Genomic DNA, 25,292 nt, shown 5'->3' on the forward strand with positions numbered 1-25,292 from the left:
TTGTGATGAAGTACTCACTGAACGTTTGATTAAAAGGTATGTTGTAAATGTGATGCTAATTTATTTTATTACATTAAAATATAATTTCAGATTTCACGAACTCTGATTTTGTAGAATTTTAACATTATAACAATTAATTCGGCAATTAATTATGATACTTAATACTACATAACTGCTAGTTAATTGACACATACCTACAATAATTCATCTACGTCTACTATTTTTTAAGTACCATACAAACAGCGTATTATTTATGTCTTCATAATTTACAAAAAGACATCTATTTTACAAGGGTAGGGTCGTAGTATTCAACCAATATCTTAACATCTATTTACAATTATTTCTTACAACAAATAACAATAACAATAGGATTTTAATGTCAATACTAAGCGAGAGACTTACATCATATTTCATCCTTTAATAAATAATAATTTATAATGAATGTGCGACGAGAAATTTGATAAAATGCGTCGATACTAGACATATAATTAATCAATATAACTTTTAATACAATTGTTATTGACTAGATAATACCTTAGTTTATTGAAAAGAATATATATTTTTGATTACCTACGATAATATAATTCCTATAACATATTTTTTATATTGGCTGCGTTTTAATGTAAGTTTATGATTACAACCAATGTGTGGTTATTTGAAATAAGCAAGCACATTTATTTACGCTATGAATTGATGACATACGTTGTTTTAAGGGCGTATCATGATCACCGAGAAGTAGTTACGTACCTACATCTTTACTATATATGCTATGTAAACTTTATATTACAAATAGGAAAGTTTTTTTTTTGTTTCTTTCACCCCGAAACTACCACTTCGACTTTAAAAATTGTTTTACACCATTAGCTTCTTTTAACTGGTAGTTTCATTACTCGCTTAATGGGGTTGAAATCAAATAATACGATTATGTATTTTACATTTTGGATTTAACTTTACATTTCACGATAAATCATTTCGCTAATTCTTCTTAGGTGATATCCCTCACGTAAGAGTAACAAACAGTTGCTTGCTTTTATTAGTTCCCTTTCCAGTTAATTGTCTGTATAGAATACACAGAGATCACTTTTCACATGTATATTATATTAAAAGGCTAGTTACATCTCATCATGTAACTATTTGGCACTTTATGGGGCTGATACACTAAGCACGCCCCTCTTCATCCAAGTACCAAAATGGTCCACTACTCTAGAAAATCAATAGTTCCTTTTTCGTAGTATACATCTCGCTGATCAGTTTTTCAACAGAAATATGCCCAATTGTGGCACGAAGGAACAAGTCTTCGATGATGTTGGTCTCCACTGTTTTCATTTTGACCAAGATGTGCATAAAGTTATTAAGCCGGTTCAAGTCTAATGGGTTTATCCTCATCTCGTACTGTAACAAATTAGATATTTCAATTATTATTATCAAAAGTGAATCCACAAATCAATTAATAGTAAGTTTGTTAAAAGTTATGATTACTATGTTATATGGTTGTATGCTAGTATTAAAATTTACCTGCTGCATGGAGAACTGGTAAAAGCTTGAAAGTGATGATATGGCAGCTAAATCTTCGAATTGCCGTGTCCTTTGAGCGACTAGATAATTATAATTAAAGAGAGTAATTGCTCGAAAGCAAGAATATTCATTACCATCTGGATGGATTCTATATAAATCGTTTAGGATTATTTGAAATTCATCGATTGCCACCATATTAAACGTATGGCTTGGGCCTATAAGAGCTCTTAAGTTAATGGGTTCTATTAATTGCGTCAAACCCAATATGAAAAGATCTTTCCACGATTCTTCCAAAAGAATTGTTCTATCGGAAATTGACAGACTCTCAAAACCAGGGACATATCTAGCCCAGTTGACGTTCAAGAAAACTATTTTTGCGCCTGCTTCTCTTAAAGCTTCCGGTGACATCGAAGGTAGTGTAATGGGAGGTGGAGATGGCACCCTTAATACGAGAGGAGGTTGCGGTGTAGGCCATGCAGAGATGCCACTGTAGAGAGTGCCATAGGGATTATATAACGGAATCATAGCAGTAGGTATCGGTGGCGGCGGTGGCGGTGGCAAGATAGTAGTAACGGACGGTTGTTTGTTCAACGCTAAATCTAAGGGCGGAGGCGGGGGCGGAGGAAGTCCCACATCCGAAGAAGGCAGCGCTGGGTCACGCAAGTAATACGCCATTTGCCTTCGAATTGTTGAGTTTCTAGGCCCACGTTCGTGTTGAACAGCTGTAACCAAAGAAAAAATATTTAAATAAACTTCGAAGTGTTTCAATAAACTGGTCCTTTTGTTGGTAATAATTAAGATTAGTATGCACCATCTTTGTTCATGCCGGCGTTGAGACACTTTGACAGACGACAAGCACGACACTGATTTCTGTGAGCTTTATCGACGAGACAAAGGCCGGGCGTTCGAGCTTTACAAGCGTATTGACGGTCTCTTCTCACTGATCTTTTGAAGAAGCCAGCACAACCATCGCAAGCAAACACACCATAATGTTTACCCGAGGAGTGGTCCTTGCAAACAACGCAAGGCACGTCGAATAATATTCGGTCTGCAACAAAACAGGGGAAATTTACATCTAAACGTTATATGTACCTAAGCTTTTGCTGATATGGCAGAAGAAACCGCGTACAAATCGACGTAAATGAAACTGTTTGAATTGCACCGCATCACGTAAAATAACCTCTTATCAGGCTCATCCAGCTATAGCTATAACCACTTGTTGCAAAATAATACCATTCATCGAACCATAATATGAGCTTAATGGATAAAAATCAGAATAACAATTTTCCAGTTTAACTAGCTACTAGTGGATAGGTAATATAATTTCAATATTTAATATAGCATTATAAATATTTGCGGTTACACAGGCTTTGATGCTCGAAACGTTGAGATTAATAAATATCAATAAACATCATTCGCAATACGATGGTATTTGTTTTCAAAAAGTAAATGTATCGGTTAAAGCTCAATGAGGACAGACAACAAATTCTTTGACCGAAATCCACTGACGACCTTCCGTTAAAAATTACTCATCTGTGAAAATCAACTGCATTTCAAAAACCTTTCGGCTTATACCTACATAACATGTATTTATGTTAACATTTAAAAGCCGCTTAAATACTTCAAAACTTTATACTGAAATTACATATTGACTATAATTTATATGGAAACGTATACACTAGACATAGTAGATACATAATATGGATAAATATTTCTCTGCAGTTATAAATAAACAATTTTATTATTTACTAAAACCTTATAGGCGCCTAGCCAAGTCATAAATCAGACATACAAAAGTGTGACAATTACAACTTGGTAGTCAACTTTGAAACGAAAAGAAATTGTATTGGGCCCGGTGCGGGAAACTCCGCCCTCTCGAAGGGTAACTCCACCCGATATTTAACAACCACATTCACGCCTTTGCTGTAATTGCCTTTCTGTTAAGATATGATTTTAAAGTAAAACTTAGTGATAGAATATAAAATATATCAACATTATTTCCTGTAAGCGGCTTACAGACTACGCTTTCTACAATATAGCATCTATTAGATCTATAACTCATAGCATCACAAAATCGCGCATTTGTTGTTGGCAAGCTCACACTGTATTGAACTATATTTTATTGGCTTCCTATACACTAACCTTATTCACTATACTATAAAGAACAATAGTATAGTGTAGTTTAAAATAGGCTTTAAGCGTTGATGGAAATGAAAATGAAATTGAAGACAACGATTTCATCTACAGTTTCTCTTTATCTACTTACATGAATTATAAGCATTTGAACAATTAATTAAAGTAACTAAGTTCACCGCTGTAATAAAAAAATTGAGTAAATCATTCAAAAACTAACAATAATTCTAACGGTGTACAAAAAACAAATAGTTATCAGAAAATATTACATACTAAATAATATATCTATTTATCAATCACAGAACATCTTTCATCATTTGAATTGGAATCGCTAAGGCCGTATCCCACGGCACAAAACAGACCGTTTAGCAGAAAGAGATCAAGAGATAATAACGTTTTTATTAATACACCTCCAAACGCAACCCCAGTCGAAAAGGCACAAAGGCATTTCCATTCAATAAGACATACCGAATAAAACGGTGCACATGAATGCCTACACTTGCGGAACAGGAAACGCGGTGTCAAATATATGATGATGGCAAAAAAACCACGAGACTTCTGAATAAGTATAGACAATGAGATAAAAGCCAAGAAGTGGGGCTTGGGAATTTTAACGTCTCTATACAACTTGAGGTAATGACAGGTTCCAAGACAAAACTGGGCAGACATGTGAAAATATTGGATTTATATTAGGTATATTAACTCTATGAAATGTTGTGTAATGTTTCAATGGTATCGATGTCTCAGAATCCGATGTAAGTATCTACTTAATAATTATTATAGTACAGTGTGTATTGAAACAATGCAATATATTAGCCTCATAAACGGCGACTAATTATTGATATATGATCATACCAAATACATTGAAAATGTAGTTTTGAAGATACTGAATATGCCAAATTAAAGGATTTATTTACACGCAGATACATCACAAACAGGGTAGCATCGGAACAAATAGACACGTTTCCACAATAGAAATGCAATTCTACCTACGTTCAGCACAATATGGGACAGCTGTAATTTACATATACATATACATAACTTTTAATGCGTATTTCATTTACTTTATTCAACAGTTGTAATACTTCATGTTCCTATTTAGTTTCGACTATATTATTCACAAACACATATAGGTAGGTGATACAAAATTTTACCGGGTAATCTGTTTTATAAATGTAATAATCGGGCATTGTTATTAAGTTCATTAAATGTGTTTATTATATTTCTTCTTGATATGTAAAAGGGATCGGAAAGAGAACATCTATTGTTTTATTATGAGCATACAGCGCCGGATGCGGTTGGAACATTTCATCCCTTTTGGACGATATTATCAACCCTAACGTGCGACCTGTCACCTGTGACCAGTATTGCGTGACTCGTACATAGGGTTCAAACACTTAACAAGATACTATTAATCGACTGATAACGACATCGGTTGGTTTTTAATTATTTAGCCATTTTTTGTTTTAGTTTTTATACTAACTAAATTGTAATTGTTATAAATTGTCAATTTTAAAAGTGTGTGTATGTGTGAATATTGTTTTAAATAAATACTTCTTGTATATTTTTATTTATTTTAGTTTTATTTTTTGTTTTAGTTTTTTATACTAACTAAATTGTAATTGTTATAAATTGTCAATTTTATAAGTGTGTATGTGTGAATATTGTTTTAAATAAATACTTATAAATACTTCTTGTATTTTTTATTTATTTTAGGTTCACCAACGGGTATTACATTAAAGAAATGACATCAAGTAAATATAAAAAATTAAGAACTAAATGCACTCCTTTAAAACCCTACCCTACCCATAAATATGTACAACTATATATTATCAATATAACTAAAATAATACACTCCTTTGTTATCACTTATAGAAATCATTTAAAATCACTGAAATACACATGATACCAATAAACTAATTAGAGCAATAAAAAACAAAAAAGAAAGTAACAATTAAAAGTAAGGGAAAGAAAAGAGAGAAAGCAAAGTAACACTCGAAAAAATATTTAAATAACTTTCCTTATAAACTAAACCAAACCTTCTAGCGCAAAGAAGTAATAAATCGCTAAGGTATAAGAAACACCGTCCTTTCTAGGAATGAATGTAGTACTTGAAAACATTGTAATTAATCAAATAATTTCATATCTGTACGCCAGCCAATGTTCTGTTATAATTGAGAAATATCTGCTTTATTAACGAGAACAACATTTCGATAGGAATTTGTTTCAGAACATATAATTTACGGCAATTAAACGTATTGATTTCGTGGAACAGAATCAAGCTTTCATTGCAGCAATATTTTGTCTTCGTACTGAGTATTTATTTTTCTTGTGGTAAGTTCATTATTTCCATGCTTTGTTAATTGTGAATGTAATTGCTTTGTTAATTGTTAATTGAAAGCTTTAAAAAACTTCCTTATCTCAAACTTAAATATTTAATTCTCAAATCAAGCCACTAAAAAACCAGTAAGAGTTCAGTAAAAACATACGCACAGAAGAAATGTATATTGTATACAGAAGATACTATCTTTATAATATACTAGACTAGACGGATTTCAAGATTCTTTTTATATACCAAAAGAGCATTTAATCGGGAAAGAAAGTGTCCTATAACCCAAGTCAGCTCATACCCTGTGTTTTACCAAATTTTATCAAAATCCTTTGAGCAGTTGCAGCGTTATTGACGGACAAACATCCAAACAAACAAACTTTCACATTTGTAACATTAGTGCGATATTTAGTATTCACTGAATTGCACATGGCCATTTTATACCCAACTTTTCTATAACAACAAAATTATATACGTAAGCTTATTCGTCATAAGATGTCTTCATCGACAAATCACTCTTGAACGAAACTCACAATCACAACATCAACATATAGAACACGACCTACGCAAACTTTCAAATAATGTTCATATATGTTTTGAAGTACCATCCATTTTCATTTGTAATCATCGCTAAACAAACCAGAAATAGACAAAGCACATAACGATAATGGGCAGTATTAAAAAGCATTCGTTGAACTAATAATGTTGTAATTGACTAGTATCGTTATCATTATAATTCGCGGGGATGACGGGTGCGAACGGAGGCAGATGCGTGGATGCACGCGTGGGAACTGCATTTTGTTTCAAAGCCCAAATTAGCTGTAACACGTCATCTCAACACTCCACAATTCCCACTAATTATCTAACCAATTTATCATTGATCATTGATCAACAAGGCAGCATTTATTTTTGATTCAATTTTAAATACGAATTCATTTCAATAATTGGGATAAGTAATAGATGAGTTATACATAGCAAATGGTTCTACTAAATATACATAAATAAAGAATATATACTTACTGGACGTGCTTGGGATCGCGTGCATTTTGCCTCAGGGAAGCCCTGAAATAGAAGGAAAAAATAAAAGACGCTTAAATTCATAATAACACTACTTATATCCAGACAACTAACTTTAACTACATTCAAATAGGTCTTAATTATCACTCATATTTTAATATGAGTGATTATTAAGTTAGTTTTTAAATTAATTTAAAAAATCTTATCATCATAATATCACCAATTAATGTAAGTAATATTTAATTTTGTGCAACATAACATTTGTCGTTATAAACTCATTTAATAAAATGCGCGTTATGCATTGGTAAGTTCTTTGTTATAGCTTTAGCTCTGATCATTCGCAGAATTATTATTACTTTCATCCCATATTTAATAATTATGTAATATTTAACTTTCAATGAGATAAAGTATCATTACATATCTATAATCGATTAATATAAGGTGTTCTTATCTTATAATCCTTTTTTTTATTTCACTCATATTTTAAAATATTTCTTCATCCATTTATAGAATATAATGGAATTAAAACTGTTCGCCATTTTTTACGATATTAGTATAAACCAATTTTCTCACACTGCTACGTGCGAATTTAACCCTCAAGTGCTGGATAGTCACTTGTGGTTTTACAAGGGCCCTTCAAATTCATTCATGAAGTAAAAGAAAAAGTAAAGAATCGCAAATAATTGCAACAAATGTAAGAAATAAAGCACTATTGTTTATTTCAACTAACATCTTTTTGGGCATAAAGCGAAGCACTACTTATTTTTTATTAATTATTCTTATTGTTCCCCAATGCTTGTTAAACTAAACGGCTTTTACGTCGAGTGCCCTTCGACGAACACGTAGCTATTTAAAGCGCCAATCTAACAATTGAGTATTTGTGAAAATCTTTGTACTAAAAAATGTAGGACAGTAAATTTAAAAATGACAGTCACTTTATATACTACCATAGATAACATAATAATATATATATATCAGCGGGCACAGCATGCGACACATTTAGTAAAATGTGTCGCATGCTGTGCCCGTCTTAAGCAAGTATTTCCTTATGTAATGTGTTAATCTGGTACATAAGATACATCAATGTGAATTCAGTGGTTTTCGCGTGAAAGAAAAAAAAATGTGAGAGGAGAGAATTATACGATTCGAAATTTTTAAAATTATAAAACATGAATAAGACTATATGAAATAATCACCCGTAACCAAAAGATCATGGGATGATAAAATTCGAAGAAATTACATATAATAATTACAAGTTGTTGAGCATTAGGTTTGCGTAAACAGAACAATGCATCCACAGTAGCAATGGACTTCGCACTCATTGTTTGTTTGTCGGTCATTTAGATGTAAAAATTGCATTTTTTGTGATGTAATTATTTAGTTTCGCAAAACAGGTAATTATCCGAGGATAATCCCAGTAAGTAGAGACGGACAATAGTGCGGATGAACCGGCCGGGTTCCAATGGGCCCGGTGCTCAGCGGAGGGTTGTCAACAAAGGCAACTTCAATAATAACATCGGAAAGTCGGTAGCTTCTTGCTTTTAAAATTGAGATGCAAAAAATTCTCGAAGGCAATATGTTTTTCACATATCCGAGCACTTTTGTTATGCTTTTTTTATTTGGTAATGTGGTCCTATATTGTTGTTAACGTTATAGCTTTTGTATTCAAATATTATTATCTAGAATCGCTAGATTAAATAATATATTATACCTACAATTAACAGAGGTCATTATGGAATTTAATTTATTTAGGGTTCTACACACATCTACGAAAACAAATGGTTTATTAGGATTCCTTAAATACTTATATTAGCTTGAATATTTTAGTTAAATAACTGTGATTTTAGTATGATACCACGTAGTAACAAATTTTACTGGTTATTATTTGTTTTAATGCTAGGAGTGGTATTATAATTATCCAAATTATAATATATTATACTAATGATTACATTGGTAACGTTAATATGTCAAAAAGCATTATAGGTACGCGCTAACCTTTAAATGGGGGACCGGTACCTATATGAAAGCAGATGTGTCATCGAACGATAGACAAAATAAATAATTTAAAAAAAGATTGTGTTTCAAAACAAATGACTTTTTCATGAAATTATTTTGATTTTGATATTTATGTATATTAATTGAAAAAAACTTTTTATCAAACTGTATAGCTGAATAGAATAGAATATAATTATTGAATTTTCCCGGTGGTTGACTGAATGTCTTTAACTAACAACTTAACTTGTTATTTCATTTCATAAAATCAAAATATAATTAGTTTTATGAAGTTGTACGTTTTAGACATATGTATAAAAATAACCGTTTACATCCAAATATACCCAAAATTCGCAGACGTGAAATTATATAGGTATGCACGAGATCCTAGACAGACTACTGTTGTACACGACGAGTATCAATTATTACGCTTACTGCTTACTGATTAATAACTTATTCCGTGTATTTCCAATACGTGTGTACTATTATAAAACTGAAGAGTAAGAGTAGAGTGTTTTGTTTGGTTAAACGGTCGAATCTCAGAAAATACGAGTTCTAACACTTAGAATTGTTTTTTCTTAGCCTAGTTGACAACCGTTTTGGTGTTTTTTTCCGATTTATTTATTTTTATGTATTAAAATACTTTATTTTACCTTAAATACACGTTATTTCTCATCCGAAGTGTATTCTTATATATGTAAAAACACATTTCATATGTTGAGTTTTAAATAAAAAATTACTCAATTTGAATTGAGTAATTTTTTATTTGAAATTATATTGATATAAAATAATATTAATTAATTACTTATTTATCCTCTTAGGTAACAGGAAACAACTAACTCCGATTTAATTTTTAGTTTTATAGCATTGAAAATTCTAACTAACTCCGATTTTCATTAAATCGTAATATTGATTTGCATTTTTCCCACAATGGAAACAAAAACAAGCGTTAATTACAAAAGTTTGCTTACCTAGTTGAGATACAAAAATATGATTTTAGTAGAAACGAAACTAAATATATCAACAAGATTAATCAGAAAACTAACTGCAACTGCAACAAATATCAACTCTTACTAGCCGTATCCGAAACACATTAAATGGTGAAAATTTTACGAGTTAACACACAAGTAAGTGAAAATTAATTTATAACATTAACACCGGGAGCCATTATCGATTTTAATTTTAAATTAATTTAACGCCACTGATAAAGTAGTTAATACCAATAGAAATATGATTTTAGGATTCATAAATATTATATGCGTACGTGTTATTAAATTGATGCAATATATCTAATTCCTCTCGTCGACCAATAAAATGAACACATTCCACTTGTTTGAATAGCGCCTGTATATGTATAACATAACATTCGTCTACGGTATATTTACTGAATTTGTGGAAATTAAATATATAGCGGATTTTAGATCGAGTAAACTTTTTTTGTTTTATTTTTTATTTTTAAATATTGCAAATTCACTATATTTAAATTTCATTGCAATCGGTTCATTAGTTTTTTTACAAAGATACACACATCCTTACAAACTTTCGCATTTATAATATTAGTACGAGAGGATGGTATGTGCGACAATGATTTAACTGAAGTGGATGTTACCAAAAACGAGACAGGTTCTCAATTCCCGATTGATTAATTTTGTGTTCGATAAGGGAATTATATATTATCGTTTAATCCTACTTTAGAATCTGGTGGTATTTCCCTCCTTAAGGCTACCTCCCCCAATTGAAACAAATAAACTAATGTTAAATAATTTTAACCGTTTGAAAACATCATCTTTAAAGAGTAAAATAGGCTATTTCTATATTAATTTTCAACTCGCCTGAAGCAGGGATAAGTAGTTATTATATATACCATAGATAGTCGTGATAAATAAACCCATGAATATATGAAAGGATTTATAATGATTTTTTATAACGCTGTACGTTACATATTAGTCATTTATGTAGGAATTTTTGGATAACTATTATTATTATTATATGAATAAATAACTGTTGCTGCTGTGAGTTTAAGGAGTGACGGATGTATTTTCTTAAATCGATAACAATCTTCCGAAGCATTTATATGTTAAGTAGAGTTTTAAAACTTTGTTTATATATTTGGACAGTAAAACTTACTAAATCTTGAATCCCTTTGTACACTTGTAATCTTTTACAGTGTTTCATATGCGATACAATTAAAGCATTATTTTTAACATAAAACGGCATAATTTTTTCATTCATTTTAATCTATTTATTTATCCTTTTCAATGTTAAACCGAATCATGTACATAGTTTTGCAAGCTTTCTTGAACTGAATTTATTTTGTTTAATAAAATCACGAAGATATATATAAGGATTCTTATGGGGGTGGTATATTGCTTACATTATTTTTTTAAATCATCGAACAAAATTCACTTGAAAAAAGGATAAGAGTAAAATGTAAAATATATTGTTTATTGGGGTCTTACGAGGTTCGTAACAAAAAAATCATGTCCCCAAATTACACTAAAATTTCACGCTAAAAAATGAAAAACAAACAAATAAAAAAAAATTTAAACGGAAGGTTTATGAAGCGATTTGAATTTTTGTTAAAAATAGTTTGTTATAAAAAACTGTCTAACCCGCATCGTTTGAGTGCTGTTGACATCGGAGCTACGCCAGCTACGACCTACCACAACGACGCGTAGACACACGAAATTATATGTCAATCACTTATGAACATAAAAAAAAACAATAACGCTCAGTATAGAAAAACATTGAATATTTAACATCACAGAATATTTAACTATAACGATGTTTTAAATATGTTGTAAAACAAAAATTGAAAGCTTTTAACGGTTTTATATTTAGTACGTAACATATTTGTTTTCACACACAGCTTATATATGTATTTCTATATAATCTATAAATGCATTAATAATCTAAATTGATGTAATATCAAATTCAAGTCATGTTAAAGTTATTTTATGTTAAATAAACCATCACATGTTTATAACACGGCCAAAAGTCCATATAAACTTTAGAATAGAAATTTAGTATTTTGTTTACAACGCTTTTGTACAGTTAATAAAAACAAATGCCGTCGTGTATATTTTGCACAGAATCAATACAAATATTATATTGCACAGAACATTTTAAAATAAGCCTCACTGCATAGTTTTACATTTATATTTAGTGTTTAGTTTAATGTGGAAGAGTTAAGAAAACTTTAATAGCACTGCGAACTCGTAGGATAGAAAGATAATTAGGTAAATATTATTTTAAATTATTTGCAAAAAGGAAGTATTAGTAGTACATGTACGTGAATAAGGATAGGATATATTATGTATTCACGTGTAGCATCAATTATCTACTCAATAAATATATTCCCAAAAGAAATAGCTAGAAAGATCAGTAATTTTTAATATGCATTAACTGTAATTTTATGTACTTATAAATATTTATTTCACCACTTTGTTTTATTAAATTAATTTTAAAAAACTATTAACTATAATCACAAATTATAAACACATCGCTTCACCAAATTTTTTTAATACTTTCGCAAAGGCAATAAACTGCAGAGAAATCAATAGCTTAACAGCGTTTCAAAGGGATGTAACTCACCTGCACACAAACCGTAAACACTTTATATCACTATATTTTCACTCGAAAGTTTGTTGGTATTATATTGCCGCGAACACGTAATTGTCGGACAGGAGGCTGGAGACGAAGTGAATCCGGCGCAGAACCGACACGCACTACAGCGATAGGGGTGCAATTGTGGGGTACGTAGCTGCCGTAAACTAATAGCAGCCACCTATAGAGCCAATCAGTTCGATGAAATATAAACACACTACACATAATTTCCTTTGCGAGTTATTTAACGCAAGCGCCAAACGTGGAATTACATACAGCTGGAATGGAAATACAATGGAACACATGTGTATACAAGATAAGAGCTCCCGCGTATGAGGATCAATGTTATGTTTCGAATTGCCGTCGACAATTTATGAATGATTTTGCAAAATTCCTGCGAAGCTGTTGAATAATTTGATCGGTCTTAATTATTTGCTTTCACGGAAATGTCTATTATTTGTTTGTGTTCCTTTACGGTGATAATTCTTTTGTTTTCGTGAAGGTTTTTGGATATGTATTTTGAGTATATATTCATGATACCTTTGTCTGTCTGTATTGAGTTGTTTAAAGGGATATTAATGGTATTATGACAATTTAACTTTAACATTATGTTTAAATATTTTCATATGATATGGATTGATATGGATGCTATTGAAAATATTAAGCACATATTATTGATACAGGCTAATAAATTCCTTCTTTATAAATTATACATTACGAATAAATTTCAAATATTTTTTTTTCTTATCATAGAATAAATATATTTCAATTATAATATAATTAATATTTTTTTGTCCTAATGTTCAGAGGTTCTTGAATTAAAAGCGGTGTTAGTTACTTGATTAAAAAATAACCTCTGTGCATTATGTTTTCTTGACTAAAAATCGAAGTTGTGTCCATATCATAAAGGCACCTCAAGATTTTTTTTTATCTGGCAAAATAGACAGATATATATCTATACATAATATAGCTACATCAATAATACTTTTATACTTTTTTATCAATCTTGTTATATAATATATCTTTTTATTTCGTTCTATTAACCTAGATAAGACTAACTGTCACTTAAAGTAAACATTTCCATTTCAAATATAAATAAATCAACTAGGTACTATTCAATATAGTGATGCTACATGTAACATGTTTTTAATCCCACAAATTATAAATTCTTACGTAAATTGAAATCAAACAGTTTTATGGAGCATGTTTTGGAATAACTCAATATTTTCTACTCAATTGAACTCAATGCAGTTTTTCTATTGAATTGGTGTGATGACTCTATATTTTCAAAACAATCAGGTCTTCTGTATCATTGGAGCAATAACTCTATCTTTTATGGAATAACTTTTTCTTTTCCATCCAATAAGATCGTCTGTATTTATGTAATAACTCTACATCTTACAAAACTTAGCTATATTAGCAGTAGAAATAGCGAGGAGTATTTAAAAAGTATCTAAAAATATATGTTATACATTCCCACGTGCACTTTATTCACATCTATCCGTTAACTACTCTCCGTTTTTTACCTTCGATTTTAAGCTCGAGCACTTTTTAAACCTATATAAAATGATAAATGTATCAAACTGTTAATAAATATTTCGATATAAATGAAAGTACGTTACGTACTTCGCATTTTTATTTTATAGCATATAACTTCAGCTTTTATTCCGATTTTAGCTTTAAAACAATAGCAAGGATACAATATGTATATTTGCTACACTCAGAAAGCTTAATTACCGACTTCCTACGAATGAAGAAACATATCTGTATTTATATAAAATAAGCACAACAACAGTTAATGTTCATTTTAACATTGAATTCCTTTTAAAAGTATAGTATGACACCCTATCAATTCAGAACTGAATAATAATAATAAAAACAGACACTTAAAGCGGTGCCATCTTTGAATCTAGCATAATGACAACTGTCAAATCTGTAACGCAAATCAAAATTGGGCCCCCATTGGTCGGCGCCAGAGTGCACCCCGCTGTGAAGGGAGGCGCTTTTATTTTAACTTGGGGCCACTTATAGATTACCCTTTCTTTATCTGACTCTGGGGTTGCCTTTTGTCAAAGCTAGTCATTTTTTAATCGCAGTTCATTATATTTTATTGTTGTTAATAAAATGTTTTGAATCAGTTTTTTTTTAGTGTAAACAATAGGATGCGTCCAATAAAACGATCAATTTGGGATAATAGGTTTATTATATTATTTCAATTATCAACTAAGTCATTATAAATATCAAATATTCACATTTTACATTTCACAATGAACTTGATCAACAAATCTCACACATCTAAAAGCTTTTTAGCCGAAACAAACGCACTCTATTCTAGTTATTATTCAAGGAACCCCGTGGATAAATGAATAGGGCTGTGATTGCGTATTTTGGTCACACACATATCATTTATTCGCATCTATACACCAATGCAGTAACAATACTGATTTGGTATGTAACATACAATAACAGACACAGTATAAGTAATGTATTTAATAACTAATTTACAGTATTCATTTACTATTACATAGTTTATACAATATATAACAATCAATGCAGTTAAACGTGACGAAAATAACTAAAAGAATAATGCTAATAACTACAAAATGCAATTAGCATGTAACGTCATTCGTTATCACATTCGTTTCATTTTTCTGTGCTTTTATTTTAAAACCGGTAAACGATTTTATGTTTGTAATATTCGATAAAAATGTAATGTATATATTTATATTCTATTTCGTATTTATTATTAAACGCATATACCACATAAAGTCCCACATAATAATATACGTCTTTTTTATCTAAAATGTTGGTATGTAATAGTTTCTTCTACGAGTGAGTGTTAAATCTTGCTATTAACTCGTTGAAATTTAAGCTAGTTACATAAATTAACCATACAAAGTATTTGCACATGGTGTTTACATGGAGAAAGTTTTTGATTACGAGAGTCAACATGTGGCCACAACAACAATCATAATATTATATCAGTCTTCAACGACACCGTACATTTTCTTCCAATACGTTGAAGTTAAAAACACGCGATCAAATTAATCTTTGGGTAGGGCGCTGTCACTTTTCCCGCGCGAATAGACTCGATAAGCGGTTTTGGTCCCTAACATTCTATCCAAAAGGCTATGTTTTGCTCGTCTTCTATGAGTAAGAACTTCCCGGCAAAGCTCATGAAATACCTCGCCTACTTGATTGACTTGCTCAGCCGCGGCAACCTCTGCGAAACTGCATTCAAAGTCCTTCGCAAGAATTTCTCCCTCTTCTGGACTGACCTGAAAGATAAACTTAATATATTTATTGCGTTCTACGAAACGTTACGTACTAAAATAACAGATATATTATATTGTTCAACAATAACCTAATACGAATATTAAATAATTCGTATAGAATGTAATGTTTATTTATATGATTTTAGATATATTTCATCTTACGCTATTCGAAAAATACATTTTATAATTTCGGGTTCTACGAAATAGTTGAATTGCGAAGGTATTAAACATCACTATGTATAGATTTCACTGGTGCTCTCGCTCGTAAGCAGCTTAAATAACTTTTGTAGATTCATGAAATAAATATTGAGGATTAAATCATATCCATTTTTTAGAAAATCTGCCAATACTGACGACCCGGTTGCGCTGTGTCAATGGGTTACTATACAACTTCTATGTAAAGAGTAATGATGGCGTCGCTTTGTGTGAAATATGCGAAAATAAAAGTCAGTGTTTTTTCATTTTATTTTGAGTTATTAGACCTTATTAAATCTAAAGTAATAAGAAGTTATTAATCTTGAAAAATATAGCTTCTACATTTAGATTTTCAAATCTGTTATAGAAGCCACTCAATTAGTACGAAATATAAGTGATACAAAGTAGGTAGTTAATTTCGGCTAAGCATTAAAAATATGCCTCGTATTTCAATATTTCGTAATTCAAACACCATTTCATGTCATACTCCGTAATATTTCTAACGACTACACGCGCAAGCATCCATTTAAAATGCTTTCAACACTAGACTGCCCATTGTTAAAGTAAACATGGTGATTTGATGGCATAATATTTTTATTGACTGGCAAACAACTAAACTGGAAATAAAAATTATCTCATTTTGTGGATATCTCCTGGATCATTTAGTCCGTTATATCTAGAAAAATATAATTATTCATATGTAGTCACTCCTCTCCTTAGTTGTCGTTGTTGCCGATGGAACGTTACAGCCTCTGCTGTAACGTTTAGGCGATACAGATAATAGTTTTATATTTGATATTATTATAATTTGAAAAAATAGTTTTTACATTATGTTACAAGAAATTTTTATAAATATTTAGTTATAAGAATCCTATCTGTGTTGATTTACAATTTTGTATAATTTTTGGGACTATATGTTTTTCTATTCTTTTCTATTATGACAGCGCTCCTAACCTGCCGCAGATGTACCATGTCGGCTTTGTTCCCGACGAGAGTCAAGGGCACGTCGGGCTGCAAGCTTTGTTTCGCGCGGCGGACATAGTTGAAAGATTCTCGATCTGTTATAGAGTACACGAGGAAAAGTCCGTCCGCCCACTGCGCGATTTCATTTCCCGGTAGCTCGTCCACGCTCTGAAAATTTCATTTTCATTTTCTGAATATACAGTGTGGGTTTATGAAAGCATAATTTAGAATTTTACAAGTCCATTAAATGCTTATATACATAAAATACAAATATTTTGAATACCGAGTCTAATCTGTTTAAATGGGTAAGTAACCTAAAAAAAATTGTACTAAATTTCTGTCCGTCACAGCGAAGCATTATTGCGGCCTGGGGCTGGCTCTCGCAAAATAATACGACTAAGATATAAGTTTAAGTTAATGCATTGTTTTTTATAAGCAAAATTTGGAAATGTAACGAAAAACAGTATCTATTTGAATAGCCTAGTATTATAAGAAATAAACAATTAGTTTTATAAGAAATAAATACAATATTACCCATTTTTATCAGCCTTTCCTCAGACAAAAACCATAACGGAAGGAAAATAATAGGCTTAATTAGTGCTCTGTTTTTAAACTTGATACTCGGATTATTACAATAAAGGTAGGTAGATAAGAAACCCAGTTTTATCACAATTTTCCATTATATCTATAAATAAAACGATTTATTTTCAAGCTTCAGTTTTAAACCCACTTACATCGCATTATGATGAGAAAATAAGAAAATAATGAAAAAGGAATATAAAATAATTTGCACAAAATTCCACCTTCATGAAAATGTGGAAAGAATTTAATCACATGTTGTTTATATTGACTGACAACTGAAAAATCCTACATATTGTAGTCCGTAGAAATTTACCCAGTAAATCGAGTAGATAAATAACAACAACATGTATTCATATCATGTTCTGTATTTGATAATAATACAAAGCAAATCAAAGGAATTTGGTGCACGTATGATGTATTGCAATTTACATTTATTTAAAAACTTATCTTTCCGCCCACAGCTTCCTCTTTTGAACTACAACATTATTTTCTTTATAAATTTTTAGGCATAATAATATTTTAACACTTAAGATAAATACTTATCAAAATCCTAAGACCTATCTCATTACACATTCAATTACATATTCTAGAATTTATTTTTAATACCCCAAATGTAAACGTATAGATAATCACCGCTAATAGTTTTTATTTGTTAAACAATATAGCTAAGCTACTATAACGATTATTATAAGTATATGAACCATAAATATTGGTCTATCGCAATATAACATTTTCTCACAATCTTCCCAGTGATTTTGACGTGATGCATACAAAATGACAAATAGAAAAAAATAACCACTGTTATAGGGTCAGCTATATGCTGCTGTTTGTATGTGTAAATAGAATATATATATAGATATAAATATATATAAACATGTATAGATAGAAATAGTGCATTGTAAAAGGAGTTGGACTTTCTTACCTTAGGACAAGTGTCAAGGATTTCAAATAAAATTGGTTCACCGTCCAAAAGCGCCTCGTGTTTATATTTACTTTCTGAAAACCAAAATAACATATTGAAATATTTCGATGTTAGTCTTGTGTTGCAATCTAAACAAAACAAAGGTGATCCCATTCACCTTAAAATATCCATAAGTTAAAGTAAGAAAGTTAATGTATAATTGTATATGTAAATATAAAATATAGGTACTTGATGCTTTATTTTAAATAAGGTTAAACGGTAAAATTTGACTTTACGTTGATGGTCAAAAAAGGAATAATTACAAAGATTTTCTTATTCTGTTACAATATAAAAGTTGTTAGTTGATAAAATACTTGAATTGAAGAAAACATGTTGATATTTTTATTCTGGCTTATAACAATTCACTTCGGTTTTCATTTTTTTAGCAGTAATTATGCTCTCACAGGTAAATCCAACTACAAAAATATCTTGAAAAACCAAGTGTAGGCAAGTAAATAAATAAAGGCCTTATAATTACAATATATCTAATATATAAAATTCTCGTGTCTCAGTTTTCGTTGCCATCCATACTCCTCCGAAACGTCTTGACCGATTTTGATGAAATTTTTTGTGCTTATCCGGTATCTATGAGAATCGGCCAACATCTATTTTTCATACCCCTAAATGATAAGAGTAAAGCAGAACAGCGTTTGCCGGGTGCAGCTAGTAAATAAAATAAAATAAATTAACAAAATTAAAAAAAAACATACCTTGTTGATGATCGTATTCTCCGATATATCGTTTAGTTAAAAATCGTACCGTCAATGCTGTGGAAAAATAAGAAGTGAGTTTTAAAACCAAATTACAAAATAAACAGTGATCGACAGTTAGCAAAGCATCTATCCAAATTGCACCTATTCTTCGCACAAGGAAGGTATGAAATAAATTATATTCGGAATATCTTGTGATTCTATCGGGTCGCTCGTGTGAAATACAAATGCAAAATTCTAAACGTAGATGAATGACAATGATTGGTACGTAATTAGAATCAAACTTCAATGCATCCGGTTTGTACATGAACACCACGGTCTCCAGTAACCTAGCGTAGGTTGATGTAATCGCATACATTCTATAATTACCAACCACTAATTAATCGTATACATTCAAATGATCAATAGATATTCAATGCGCATCACGTTGGTCTATATCACACCTACTGGTTATACACTAAAGCCAAATCCATTGAATAACATTATTGTACCGAATCTTAGTTAAATTCACACATTAATTAGGTAAACTCATAGCCCTGTGTCTCCCTAAGGGGCGGCCTGATATCACTCTTACTGATCTGTTTCATTGTTCTTATTATAATCATGAACAAGGTGTTAGCAGGATAATGTATTCAGTCTGATCGAGATGTATTTGAATGCCAGATCACGACTGTATTTTAAAATACGATTTTTATGTTCCAGACAATAAATAAGTCTATTTAGTCAGGTAAGTCATAAGTTATTTTATTACGAGCAGAATTGGCAGAACAGTTGTTTAAAACATCTGATATAATATAAACGTCATATTCCAAGTCTCTGTAATATATTTAAATAAGATCTTTGGCACGCACGCAGTCAATAGTCTGATCTCATTTGCTAATTAATTGACTAGTAAAAATTATATTTACACGAATCAAACGCCATATTTACATTTCGTGTAGGAGAAGAAGAATATGTGAGTTCATGAGTATTAGATATCTTGAAAAACTTAACCGTGAACAGCAAATATAAAAGTTACGTTAAATTTGACTTCTGATAAATAACATCGGGGAAGTACCACATCCCCACAGAAAACCGGCGTGAAATAGTGGCAAGCCACTGTGTTTCATACGGTGACTGGGGTAGCCGGAGTCCATTTACTTTTCCTCACCCGTCCCAGTCCATTCCTTCTTTCCAGTCATTAACCCTTTCCTTTTCTCTTACCCCATAAAAGCAGGCACCGCATTCGCAGATCCACTACCTTTGCGAATGTTCATGGGCGGTGTTGATCGCTTACCACCAGGCGAACCACCAGCTCAGTAGCCCGCTATGTCATAAAAATAAAGTGTATTTGAATGCGTTTACAATAACCATTTTAATGATTTTGATTGATTCTAAAGAAGTAATTAGTGTAAGTGCGTTGTATTTATTTTAAAAATAATAGTTGTTCAGTATTTTTTATTTACAACAAGCTAATCTTTGTACGGTTTAACGATATTGTCGTAAAAAACATATTTTACTAACAGTTTATTGAAAAACAATTACGTAATTTGCTTAACATAATTCGAAATTTTAAAATTGAAATTCAATAAATGTTACATCAAATAAAGATTCATTACACATTTATATATTTCAATCAAATGTAATATTATAATACTTTGTATTAATAATTATTGATACAAAGTATTATATAAGTATGCTTAAATCTGTAGTATATTGATACCTAATATAGACCAAAGGTCAATGACGACGTTTCCACCACCAAAAAATAGATAATCAAACAAACAAACAAATAAATAAGCAAACTTTCGCATTTATAAATCCTATTAATAAGGATTATTTTATATAATATTATGAATGATTTTCGCAGCGAATTCTAAATTATGACAAAGTTTTGATACCTGGAGTTACATTGTTGAAATTTAGCTTAAGATTTTTTTATTTTAATAGTTTATAGGTATACCGTATTAATTGAATATGTGTTAATTACAGATAACATTATACTATACTAGATTTAGCTTTCTAATGGTGTAGATTTTAATGTCAAACAAAAAATCTAATATATATATATTGAATGAGTAAGTAAAGCAACACCAAATACAGAGATAGCTGTATGGACAATTATAATGTGTGTATTTTTTAATTGACGCTGCAAAATACCCTATTAAATTAAGTGCCGAATATTTTGTATCGTAATAGAGTCATAATTAAAATAAAAGTAGGCATATTTTCCCGCCAATTATAATTGTGAAGAGATCAAAGCAAAGTATCCAATACGATAGCGTTCAGCATACCATTTTGAAGTACGAAAAACAAAGAAGTGCTTTAATTATCCGATGTTTAAAAAACAACGAGACGTATTTATAAACTTACAAATGTCTTGAACTTTATAAACTACGTGACGAATGTTTGCAAAATTTAAAGCTTTCATTAGGTAATTACTATTTTCAGTTGGTATGCATTCCTTCAGTTGATCCGGAAAAATGAGAAAACGTAAAAAGTACATACTTCATAGGAAATGACACATAATATATGATTTAACTGGGGTATTACAAATTATGTAGTAATGTGGTAACAAATACAAATAATACAGTCGAATAAATGGTCATAGGTACCATATTTCTATATGCAGATCTTGTTGTGCCGCTATTATAGACTTTTTTAATTTCCATTTTAATACCATCGTTCGCGGGTTTACGATCGTTTGGAAAATTTTAAAAATCTCTTCCTCAATATAAACACGTGATGCTACTTTAACGACTATGACGAAATAACGTTAGATAAAACATAATATACTCGCAAATAGTCTTCACGTATCTTGGGATATTTTCAGCACAACAAAGGTCGACCTACGTGCCATTGTCTTATCTTTGGATCGCAATTTCTGGTATAATTTACTATTTTTTATCGTGAATCTCCACCGATATTTCACCGATGAGTAATATCTTTATACTCACTATTACCTACAATACACACACTAATTTGCACATAAATTTTTTGTTGCTATGTGCATATTATTAAGGATTTTCACGACTTAGTTAGACGTTATGGTGAGAATTCAAGAGAAAATACTTATCAAATAGGACAATTTTTGCTTAAAATATACTTATGTAAGATGGGCTTTTAAAAGTCCACATCAGATTTTGCAGATATTCGAATTTTGATCTATCAGCAGAAAATGGTCAACAAAATATAATAGTTTTTGCTCACGCGTTACATATTGGGTTCCATTGCCGTTTTTTATACTTAATAGTTCCTGGAACGCAATTCGTTCGCAAATTAAACTCGCGCTTGGCCGCTTTTCACACTTCATATACTTTAGCTGGAGTCTGCCAATTACGCATCAGAATAATATTAAACAAAAGTCATTCGAATCCACCCGAATTTCAGATATTGGCGTATACAATTACTCAAATGGACCGACAAGCTTTTTAATTGTTGTTGTTCCATCACTGAAATAGTGATGGAACAACAACAACTTAACTCGTCTCAATTACTTTTTATTAACATCCACTTTTAAGTCTTTTACTTGGGATAATAACATGATCACTGATTGTGCAAGTACCTATCGCCTACGATGAAATCGTATTGGGAAACATAAGTGTATTGGAATTCATACTCACTGACCCATATACATATCAAAGTTTGTACCAATAACATTGTTGGCGCCAAAATTAGATGCGTAACGAAACTAAACCGAAACGAGCAAATCTTTGAAAGTAATATTCTACAGGCCACGTGGCTGAAATTCATTGCTGCACGTAGATAGTCGTGGGATGTGGTTTTCGATTTGATTTGCCGCGTTGAAAGCGAGAGGCGAGATCACGGTAAATTATTATGGGACGATTGAATTGGGAACACTGTAATGTGTTATTTAAATTTATTTAACACAAGATGTTCTTGTGTTTATTTTTGTTGTGTATTACACATTTGTAAATTGACGTACTTCAAACGTGAACACTTTAGCTGGATATTACTTATAAACGAATTTCGCGGTTTATTCATACCTACTATACTAGTATGAATAAACCACGAGGAAACCATTGCTAATCCGCATAATTTTGGACAAACCTCACATCATTATTTCATAGAGATATATCCCTATTGTATATTAGATACATATATTATGTACGTAAAAATAATATGTGTACATGGTTGTAATAAAATGTTTAAATTGATAGCGCTTAATAATATCTATGTATCTATATATGATTAAAATCGCAATACTAGTTAATATGTAGGTATAGATATAGGATAAACATGCAAATGTACAAAATTATACGAAAATTACATAAAAAATGCTAATATTTAATTAAAAATTTTTGCCACAGCTTTGCTCGCTTCGAATCGTAAATTTAAACCAGCCTTAAGTCAGTCAGAAGACACAAAAATTTCATTTAAATTGATCCAGCCATTTAAGTGGAAGTCGGTGACACAAACTACATTTAATATATATATAAAGGTTAAATATGTGAAAAGAAAGAATCGTCAAACGAATTTATATCATTCAGAAAACAACAAACAACAGGCAAACTATTAGTTTTTCTATGCTACGGGTTAAGAAAATGTATCCACACATAACGGAATTAATGCTGGTTATAATCACTTTGGTACAATAAAATTACAGATTTAACCAAAAATTATTCGAACGCTCTACTTCATTATGCTAATATATATGCACAAATGTGTGAAGCGTAGATATTAACAGAACGTTTTCGTAGATTCTTATACAAAAAATATACAGAAATTTTAAGTGGATACCGCCAAGAAGAGGCGGTCCAATAAAGCAAGCTTATCACTTTATCCTAACACGTACGGTAAAAGACATTTAAATCTGAAAGCATTAGTAGAGTACGTATTTGTAGATATATATAGAAAACACATTTTAGTGACGTACGCCAATCATCATTAGCAGCATTATATTATCGCATTAAAACATAACATTTAATGGAATCTGGAAAATATTCAGGACCTTGAGACACCACTTGTAGTTCATCGTTTTATTTTTGTATTAGCATTGATGTCGTTACAATGCGTAGGATTATTATATACCACACAAATATTTATCATCTCGCGTAAAATGTATTAAATACTCGTTTATTATACGAGTATAAAGGGGAATTATTAATTTCCTTACTATTAATTCGCCCCGGCTCCGCCTGGACAGACATTTTTGAAGTTTGTTTAAACGTCATCATTCTAATCCGAGTTGAGGCAAAATATCAAACAAACCAAAAATCATACAAATTTGTTTAGCCGTTCCTGTTTCATAAATGGGGAAACAAACACGACTTTTTTTGACTAATGTATTGGATAGACTGTGTTATATTTTGAAAAATGTTATTCACAGTGGCAGTTTTTAATTTTATTTCTTATAAATATCAAATAAATGGCTTAAGCATTTGAAATAAACAATTTCTTGTTCAATTGAACTCTAATGAAGTTAAAATTTTAAACACTTTATTGAACAAAAAATCGATTATTAAATATGAGGATATATAATTGTGTTCGAATACTATAAACAAATATTAATATTATTATTTTAAACACGTATTTAAAGAACACATTCGCACTGTCACCTACGTACCACTCTTTCCCACGGACGGTGCCCCGATCACCGCGACTTTCACTTCTGACAGCGACGACTTCTTCCGCCTTATACCGCGCGTTGTCATTTTCCCGAGATCATGGTCCTGCCGCGCAGCAAGCCTACGGAATGCCCGCGGGCGCCGGTCAGCGCGAACACTGCTCCGATCGAACCCCGCTCCCGCTTGCCGGCTAAAAATACATAAGGCGACACAGCTCTGACATCGGCTCTCGTGTTAATGGGTCAAGATCTGGCCAAGATCAGTTGTGCAAATAGGCATGTTTACGTCGCGGGCTTCCTGACGCCCGCACCACGTGGCCATGGCGATAGGCCAACGTCGCCCGAGGCTCTTGACTCTGTTTTGTATGAACTTGTACCATATATCATCTGCCCAAACAGGTTTATGGCAAATTGATTATTATAGACAACGTGGAAGTAAATATAAACA

General features: G+C 31.1%; 2 protein-coding genes across 2 annotated transcripts; both read right to left on the reverse strand.

Annotated features, from left to right (window-relative positions):
• Positions 1-1,203: 1,203 nt before the first annotated feature.
• Positions 1,204-7,022, reverse strand: LOC119835794 (protein tailless). The gene is made up of 4 exons (XM_038360790.1): positions 6,998-7,022; positions 2,327-2,563; positions 1,516-2,237; positions 1,204-1,392 (listed from the first exon to the last, which is right to left on the reverse strand). The coding sequence occupies exons 1-4, from the start codon at positions 7,020-7,022 to the stop codon at positions 1,204-1,206; spliced, it is 1,173 nt and encodes a 390-aa protein (XP_038216718.1).
• Positions 7,023-14,782: 7,760 nt separating this feature from the next.
• LOC119835907 (ras-related and estrogen-regulated growth inhibitor) lies at positions 14,783-25,094 on the reverse strand. The gene is made up of 5 exons (XM_038361015.1): positions 24,845-25,094; positions 19,279-19,335; positions 18,530-18,603; positions 17,017-17,193; positions 14,783-15,870 (listed from the first exon to the last, which is right to left on the reverse strand). Exons 1-5 carry the CDS (start codon positions 24,930-24,932, stop codon positions 15,637-15,639), a joined length of 630 nt encoding a protein of 209 aa, XP_038216943.1. The 5' UTR covers positions 24,933-25,094; the 3' UTR covers positions 14,783-15,636.
• Between the last annotated feature and the right edge of the window lie 198 nt (positions 25,095-25,292).

Source organism: Zerene cesonia, chromosome Z (assembly GCF_012273895.1).
Source record: "Zerene cesonia ecotype Mississippi chromosome Z, Zerene_cesonia_1.1, whole genome shotgun sequence".
NCBI classification, from domain to species: Eukaryota; Metazoa; Arthropoda; class Insecta; order Lepidoptera; family Pieridae; genus Zerene; species Zerene cesonia.